The sequence below is a fragment of the Mangifera indica genome, chromosome 14, assembly GCF_011075055.1.
Source record: "Mangifera indica cultivar Alphonso chromosome 14, CATAS_Mindica_2.1, whole genome shotgun sequence".
Lineage (NCBI taxonomy): Eukaryota > Viridiplantae > Streptophyta > Magnoliopsida > Sapindales > Anacardiaceae > Mangifera > Mangifera indica.
This window is the reverse complement of record NC_058150.1, coordinates 7,341,884-7,350,928: the sequence shown is the minus strand read 5'-3', so window position 1 is coordinate 7,350,928 and position 9,045 is coordinate 7,341,884. Positions and strand designations below refer to the sequence as shown.

At 35.1% G+C, this 9,045-nt stretch overlaps 2 protein-coding genes across 2 annotated transcripts; both read left to right on the top strand.

Annotated features, from left to right (window-relative positions):
* The first annotated feature begins 1,543 nt into the window (after positions 1 to 1,543).
* LOC123195530 (putative BPI/LBP family protein At1g04970) lies at positions 1,544 to 4,920 on the top strand. The gene is made up of 6 exons (XM_044609294.1): positions 1,544 to 2,080; positions 2,552 to 2,691; positions 3,026 to 3,377; positions 3,804 to 4,052; positions 4,231 to 4,356; positions 4,456 to 4,920. The coding sequence occupies exons 1-6, from the start codon at positions 1,571 to 1,573 to the stop codon at positions 4,657 to 4,659; spliced, it is 1,581 nt and encodes a 526-aa protein (XP_044465229.1). The 5' UTR covers positions 1,544 to 1,570; the 3' UTR covers positions 4,660 to 4,920.
* A 458-nt stretch (positions 4,921 to 5,378) lies between these two features.
* On the top strand, positions 5,379 to 8,116 carry LOC123195554 (tRNase Z TRZ2, chloroplastic). The gene is made up of 8 exons (XM_044609332.1): positions 5,379 to 5,898; positions 6,172 to 6,334; positions 6,422 to 6,492; positions 6,608 to 6,703; positions 6,782 to 6,895; positions 7,338 to 7,406; positions 7,502 to 7,576; positions 7,847 to 8,116. Exons 1-8 carry the CDS (start codon positions 5,524 to 5,526, stop codon positions 7,934 to 7,936), a joined length of 1,053 nt encoding a protein of 350 aa, XP_044465267.1. The 5' UTR covers positions 5,379 to 5,523; the 3' UTR covers positions 7,937 to 8,116.
* Positions 8,117 to 9,045: the final 929 nt, after the last annotated feature.

The following is a 9,045-nucleotide window of genomic DNA, read 5'->3' as shown; positions in this document are numbered from 1 at the left end:
TTATATACAATTGCATTTTGCCCCCCTAATTCCAACCACACTAATCGGATGGTGGATAACCCTGGAAAATCACGTTTTGCGCCCACCACGCGAATTCGCTCATCAACCGTATGAATTCAGGGGGTTGACTACAATTTCGCGTGTCAATGAGTTTTTCCGATTTCTATTATGCCTCACCACACGATGAAAAAGCGCATTTTCACCCCCAACCACACGATACCGTGTAGTCCACGAAGTTTGACAAGTGCAAAACGCCACCCTGTCTTCGACAATTCTCACCACACGAATTCGTGTGGTCACTGCACCATTCGCGTGGTGACTACCGAATTCGTGTGGCCACATTTCACCTCCCAAACTTCGTTTTTCAAACTCCATTTCAACAACAATAAACTCTACACCTAATCTAACAAAAAAGCCCTAAGATAATTTATCAAAATCAGTAAACAATCAAGCATTTTCTTCGAAAATTTCAAATCCGAACCCTAACGCTAAACACCCAAATTTCACATCAAATAGCTCAAATTGTGAAATGAAATGTATAAAGAGATGACAAAAGTTGTTTTACTAACCTTTTTGACTATCGTCATTGCCGGAAACGTCGAAAAAATTGCTAGATGAAATCGGAGTTGTCGAGTGCGTGAAAAAGCGTATTCAAATTTTCTGTTTTCGTGTGTTTGGCGGTGGTGCACGTGGTTATGGCTGATTTTGAGTGGAGGGGCATTTTCGTCTCTTCATAATTTTGGGACAGTTTCGTTTAATGTTAAGATTTAGGGGTAATTTTCTTTGCCCCCTAATCTTTGGGGCAATTATTTAATTTTCCAATATATCTAGTCGTTGTCCACACAACTATAAGTTTTTTTTTTTATTGTAGTTCTTTATCCTTGGGGTGATTATTATATTACTATATATATTGGTGTGATTAATCCATTTTAAAATTTAAAAGGTTTTATGCGATTCTTTTCTTATGGTTAAATCTAAAAAAGACTTGTTGTTTTCCACATATTTCCTTAGGTATTGAGAAACCCACTTGTAGAACTATTTCAACTATGTTTTGGCTAATGTTTTCAAACAAATAAAATTATATAAATTTATTACGAGTATATAAATATGTATATATTTTATCAATAAAATTATGTGTATCTATTTTGGGTACATAAATATGTACATATTTATATGTGTTATTATGTGATTGAATGATTTTAAATTAATAATAAAACAATAACCAATCATATGATGACACATATGAGTATATATACATTTATGTACTCAAAATAGGTACATATAATATTACTCATATTTTATATGTATTATTAAGTGATTAATTGATTTTAGATTAAAAATAAAATATTATTAATAATATAATAATACATTTAAAATAGAGATATATAATATTACTCCTTTGGAATATCTATTTATTATTAATTACAAAGACTAATTAGTACAACAAAACAAATTAATACAACAAAAGGGCAAAAAAATTATAATAATAATAACAAAATAAAATTAATAAACAAAAAACAAAATGATCAGTGATGATATTGTCTCCCCTAGAAAAAGGGAAATTGTGTTTATGTTACTCATTGACACCTGCTACCATCTTCAATTAAGTAAACCTCAACCTCCATCCTCTGCAAAACAAAGAATAATAAAAAAAATAATGATGAGGACTCTCAGAACATCGGCAACGCTTTTTTTAGTCGTCGTCATCGCCTCACAAATCGAATCCCTTGTCCACGCGACAGACGAAGAATCTTTCACATCGATAGTTATATCTCAAAGTGGCGTCAATTTCATTAAGGACTTACTGATAACAAAAGAAATCGCTTCGATAATCCCACTGAAGCTTCCGAAGATTGAGAAAACGGTTAAAATTCCGTTTGTGGGAAATGTTCGGATGGTTTTGTGTAATATCACGATTTACCGGATTGATGTTCCGTCGTCTTATGTTAAGCCCGGAGATTCGGGTGTGGTGATTGTTGCTTCTGGAACCACGTGCAATTTGAGCATGAATTGGTATTATGAGTACAGTACTTGGTTAGTTCCAGTTGAAATTTCAGATAGAGGCAGAGCTTCTGTTCAGGTATTCTGAAGAATTTAATTGGGTAGTTCTTTTTATGTATTCAGGTGAAAATTAAGTTGCTTTTTATGTCATTTTATATGTGTAACCTAGGATTATATATTTGGTAGCCTGGGATTTTGATTGTTATAAATATTCCTTGGTTTTTATGTAGAGTTTGAATAGTACTTCGGATCTTAACTATCAATTTAAGCTTTTAAATCAAATGGAAATTTAACATGAAATCAAAATCATGCTAACAATTGTATATATATGATGTGATCTTAGGCAGTAGATGCGATATGTATAATGAAATATTGTAATTATTATAGCACTTGTCTTGCGTCTGTTGAGACTTTGGTTGCACATGCTTTTGTACTGGTGTGGTGTAGTTTAGAGTATTAGAGTTGTCAAAAAGATGTTAAAAATGATTTATCCTTCTATTTTATTTTTCCTTAAAAAGAGGGAATTTGATGAATCCCGCTTGTGGTTAAGGTTGAAGGCATGGAGGTGGGACTTACCTTAGGGTTGGAGAACCAGAAAGGAACTTTGAAGCTTTCCCTCATGGACTGCGGATGTCATGTTAATGATATCTCCATAAAATTGGATGGAGGAGCCTCTTGGCTCTATCAAGGGTAAGCAATATTATAATGGTTCATCTCATTTGTTTTAATTTGGTATTCATTTTGTCTGTCTTTTGCATGTTACACAGTGGAGGCAGATAGTTTTCTTCCTATGCTTTATATGGCTGGATTATTGTTTATGCAGTGTCTTTTCATGATAACTTAGATTTTTTGGCTTTTTACATTAATCTCTGAAACTTCAACCTCATCATTTTTTCGTTTTTTTTTTTTTTCCAAACACACACCCATCCACTCCTCCCCAAGCACAAACACCCTCTTTAAAAGAACGGGAACACTGTTTGATATACTGCAATTTATTTCCTTTTTTTTTCCCCCTATTGTTCAGGATGATTGATGCATTTGAAGAACAGATAGGCTCTGCAGTGGAAAATGCTATCACCAAGAAACTTGAAGAAGGGATTTTAAGACTTGATTCATTTATGCAATCTCTTCCAAAAGAAATTCCTGTGGATGATCATGCTTCCTTGAATGTAACCTTTGTGGACAGGCCTTTTGTGAGTAGTTCCTCTATTGGGTTTGACATCAATGGACTATTTACAGCAAGGAACAAGGTTCCATCCCCAAATCACTCCCACAAGAATTTGCAACCATCAATGCCATGTACAGATCAATCTAAAATGCTTGGAATTTCGCTGGACGAGGCTGTATTTAACTCTGCCTCAGCCTTGTACTATGATGTATGTTTGAAAAGTGGACATTTAACTATACCTTCTGAACCATGGTTTTAATTTTCTCAGGTGATGAAATTGTTGACAGTAACTACTTGAATTTAACGGGATATATGCTTTATATTCATGTTAGTTTCTGCAAAAGTGGGTTTATTTGTGGGTGTCTTAGGGTGATATCGTTGCATCTTATGTGGGTATAGATATTGTTTCAACTTATGAATAGATTGAATTAGGATAAACTCCTGTAATGAACTTAATCGACTGATATTATGTGGTTCTAAGGGTCATAACCCATGGTTGTGTCCATGAGTGAACTGGGTTGGATTTTTGGATAGTTAGAATCGAGGCTAATAGAGCTTGAAACATATTCTGCATGTTCTTGTTTTCTTATTTATATTTTATATTTTTAATACAGAAATTGTTTTCCCTTGTTAGGCAGAATTTATGCATTGGACTGTAGATAAAGTGCCAGATCAATCTCTTTTAAACACGGCTGGATGGAAATACATTATTCCCCAGCTTTACAGGAAGTACCCAAATGATGATATGATGTTGAATATCACTTTTTCTTCTCCTCCAGTCATAAGGGTTTTGGAGCATAAAATTGATGCTACAGTGTATTTGGACTTGATCATTGATGTTTTGCAAGAAGATGCAGCTATACCTGTTGCTTGCATTGCACTGGTAAGGTTATTATTGAGGGAAATGTAGCAAATTTGATTTTCTTGACACTTTGCTCCAGCATTTTCATGTTCTTTTTATAGTTTGTTTTCCTTTCTATTATATTCTTTCTCTCTCTCTCTCTCTCTCTCTCTCTCTCTCTTGATGAGTGATATCGTTCTATCATTTTATGTTGGCTCAGGTTTTTCGTGGCTCAGGTTCTGTTAAAATCTCAGGTATTAACCTTGCTGGTAGTGTAAAATTGAATGACTTTACAATGTCACTGAAGTGGAGCAATATTGGTAATCTACGATTGTATCTCATTCAGGTAATCTTGTTTCACAATGTGTAACAAAGTTCATTGCTGAAAATCATTTAGTGCATGTTTACTAATTAGAAGCCCATCTTTTTTCTGGATTTATTGCAGCCGGTGATGTGGACAGTCATCCAAACTGTTTTCTTGCCATATGTTAATTCACATCTCGGACAAGGCTTCCCCTTGCCCATCATTCACGGATTCACCCTTGAGAATGCCGAGATTATAAGCTCAAGTAAAACGATTACTGTTTGCAGCAACATGGCATATGGGGAATCTCTCAATCTGAATCAGCTTCTTGTCCGGTTACAATAGAACCACATACATTTCAGTTCCACCACCCTTTGTATAGTGTTGTTAAGCATTTAGGGTTTAGCTTCAACTCTTCCAGCTTTTCAATGTATAAATTGTGACATTACTTTCTTGTATGTTTAAGATTTTACCATCTGGAAGGTTTGCATGTTTCACATCACATTTCTTCAACAATGTGAAAAGAAGCCTGCCTGCATTCAAATGTAAACTATTTATTATATTTTAAAAAAATCACATATGGAATGAGTAGGATTTGATGTTAAAGATCTCTTAGATGCTTACAGGAGACTTTATTAGTTACTGTACAGTTTTACAGTGGTTAATGATGCATGCTTGTCTGTTAATACCATTTTCCCAAGCTTTTTTGTTCAATTTAAAGAAAAAATTATTACAAAATTTTCATTATGATAGAATTCTTGAATAGAAAAGTTTCCAAATTGAAGTCATCTAACCTACTTTTTTAACATTCCAAACTGACTTCTTTAAACTCAGATGTTATCATCTATGTGTTTTATTATGGTTGTGTTGTTGATTGAAAGGCTGGTGGAAGGGATGGGTTTAGGGTGAAATGAGATCTGCTGAGATGAGAATTTGCATAGATGCCAGAGAATTGTGTAAAGGGCTTTTTAGTCTTTTAAGGGAACCTGTTTAATCAAATGTTGTTAAATTGAGGGAGTATTTTAGTAGTATTTATGAAATCTCTCCTTACTTTGAAAAAACAAAACATACGGGGACGATGTGCATTTCTCTTCTCCTTTAAAACGCAGAGTTTCACTTTTGCGTCCCACTGGGTTCCGTTTCTCCTAAATATCCGCGATAGATATAGATTGGACTTGTTGAGGAAACCTCTGAAAAGCCCCTTTAAGAATGCAACTTTCACTTCCCATTTCACCCGGGAAAGTCCCCACGATTTTCCCATTTCACCACCCCAACATTTCAAAACCACCAACAACTTGTCTCCAATCCCATGTCGGTCCCGTGAATTCACTGAAAACTTCCCAGTATTTGTCGTCCATCAGCCGAGTCATCAGCGAAGAAGAAGAATATCGGAAAGCCCGGGCGGCCGTGACCCGCAAAGGTGTCGACTTGGAAGGCTACACCATTGAAGGGCTTTCGATAGGTGGACACGAAACGTGCGTGATTATACCGGAATTAAAGTGCGCTTTTGATATTGGGAGGTGCCCCAGTAGAGCTATTCAGCAGAACTTTGTGTTTATCACTCATGGTCATCTTGACCATATTGTAAGCTCTTTAACTTAATTCTATACTTGTCTTTGAGAATTTGTAGCAGAGAACAATCCCGGTAATTTTACGGGATAACAAGTTTTGTTGAGAATAAAATTACACATCAAATGATAAACTGATGTGATAAAGTGATATAATATTTGTTAACACAAAGTGTGATTTGTGGAATGCGACCATTTTAGCATTATGATGGACCTGCTGTGTTGTGTCCTTGTATTGAATATTGTTGACTTTAAAATGTTTGAGTTTATTTTTCATCTCTTGGCTTAGGGTGGGTTACCAATGTACGTAGCAAGTCGTGGTTTGTACAGCTTAAAGCCACCAACAATATTTGTGCCTCCTTGCATTAAAGATGATGTTGAGAAGCTGTTTGACATTCACCGGTCCTTGGGGAATGTGGAACTAAACCTTGATTTGATTGCATTAGATGTGGGTATGTTGCCTTCGTTATTAAGTTTGTGTTTGAATAGTTTATATTGCTCTTCGTTTGTTGAAGATGCTTCTACAATATTGACTTCAGGTGAAACTTATGAAATGCGGAATGATATTGTTGTCCGACCTTTTAAAACTCACCATGTCATACCAAGCCAGGTGTGTTGAGACTGAGACATAGATGTTTTACGCTATGTATGTTTTGTAATTTCAAGTGTTTTGAAGCTTGGAAATCCCTATAGTCTAAAACATGAAGCTGCCTGCATTTGTTCAGGGCTATGTCATCTACTCTGTGAGAAAAAAACTTAAGAAGCAGTACATTCATCTGAAAGGAAAGCAAATTGAGAAATTGAAGAAGTCTGGTGTTGAGGTTTGTCTCTGACTGCATAATTGTTTTCTTATATCTCTGCTACTAAGTATTCATTTATCTTTCAACTTTTCATTATAGATTACAGATACCATACTATCTCCTGAGGTGGCCTTTACAGGAGATACAACAGCAGAGTATATGCTGAATCCACGCAATGCAGATGCGTTGAGAGCAAAAGTTCTTATAACTGAGGTATAGACAATGGATTTCTTGCTTCTGTATCGCTTGTTAAAATTCTATATTTGAAATTTTTGTTAGCTTTTTGTTTGTATTTAGAGATTACTTTCGAATTTTACTAGTCCAATGGTACCAAAATTCTTTCTCCTAGTTGTGAGTTCTGAGATGTTAAGAGGTTCTAAAACAAGGCACGAGCTTTATAGAATTTCAAATGGCTAACCATATAGATGACTGAGGTACATATGGAAACTTTGGTTTGTGATAATATGAATTGCCAATACAGTAGGCATCTTTTCTTAATTTTATGGCTTTTCTTGGACTGTAGGCATGAATATTTTGGTTGAAACTTACATCAAATTTGGTTATATTCAATATATATATATATATATATATAGATATTGAATTTTTTGTCATAATCTGGTATTCTTCATGCCTGATGCTGAAGCTCTTCTAATAGGCAACTTTCTTGGACGAAGGGTGTAGCATTGAGCACGCACAACAACATGGTCATACCCATTTGTCAGAGGTGAATGAATTGTTAATTTTCTTTTATGTATGGTGTACATTGAAAAGGTTAATGACTTCAGTGACTGGTGGAATTCTGAATTTGTTGAACTGCAGATCATTGAAAATGCTAAGTGGATTCGGAATAAAGCAGTACTGTTAACTCATTTCTCCTCACGCTACCATATAGAGGTGATTATTAGGTTATTATTGTTATATAATGCTGTATGATAAGGTCAATATCAAATCCATCTATGTTGATGATAACATTGATATCCAAATATGACACCCACTTCCTTTTTATATACCCTGCATGAACCATTGAAATTGGTTGATCACATAAAATTTAAACTGACTCATTTCTGCCATACAAGCTTTGAAAATGAAACATCTTTGGCAAGGATAAACTTTAGTTCTTCCTTTCATTAATGATTTTGTGTGGTTCTTTCATAACAACTGCAGGACATCCGTCAAGCTGTACTGAAGTTGCAATCCAAGGTGTCAGCAAAAGTGGTACCTCTAACTGAAGGTTTTAAGTCAATATATGCTTAGCCATCCCGGAATCTTATTAATCTTTATTAGAATTGTAGTCAGTCAGCATCTGAGTGGGGGAAGATGTGTTCTTTTTATGTATAAATCTTCTTTATTATGCCCAGAATGTATTATTTTGTTATGTAATAGTCAATACACGCTTTATATTATTGGAATGAACAAAGTGTCGTAGTCTGTTAATATTTGTATTCATATTAGTATGCCGGATAACCAATCTCACTGTATAAAAATAAACTCCAAAACCAATTTGCTTTGCAGGCACATCTCTTTTGTGAGGAAAGTTCAACCACTTAATTTCAATTTTACTAGAATGTAATGCTCCAAATATTTGTGAAACAATAAATTAAGTAAAAATCGGCACGATGATCTTCTAGAAGTTTTTCTGGCTCAACTCATAGATGCCACTTCTTCAACCCCGTGAATGAGGTCAACATTTAGTGAAGAGCAGTGATGCATGTGTTCCTCTAAAATCAAATGAGTTTGATAAAGCAGCAGATATTGGGATCTTCTTTGAAGAAAGGGACCAAAGGTCACACATACCCAGGTTATAGAAGTCTATAACATCTGAAGGTTCAGCACTACTATCTTTGGTTAATTTTAGTTGTAGCATCATTATGGAAAACAAGAATCAATGAGTAGTTGTTTACACCACTGTGACATAAGAGCTGCACTGTGAAAGTGCCAAGATTGACTACTATGTTACCTGCTCTGAGGAGGCTTGTTTCATGGCCAAAAATAGCACCTCTTCCATCAGCATGTGGTTGAGTAATGTGATAGGCATCACTTAACACAACATTACTGCCTTCAGAGACTAATGATTTACCAAAGTAGGACCACGGATAAACATATTCGCAACTTCTTTCACATAACCTGATATTCCATGGCTGCAAACATCCGCGTAAATTTCTGCTACTTGTTCTTTCGCATGCTCAAGTTCCTTTATGAGAGAAAAGAATTAACCAAAAGCTAAAACAATTAAGATTAACCCACTGAGAATGGTGAACAGCAGAGCTTGCAATGGTTTTGTAAACATTCCACTAGAAAAGACCAAGTTTCCTCAGTGATGAGATTGATTAAAAATACCATTATAGAAGGTCCAAGTGTATTTT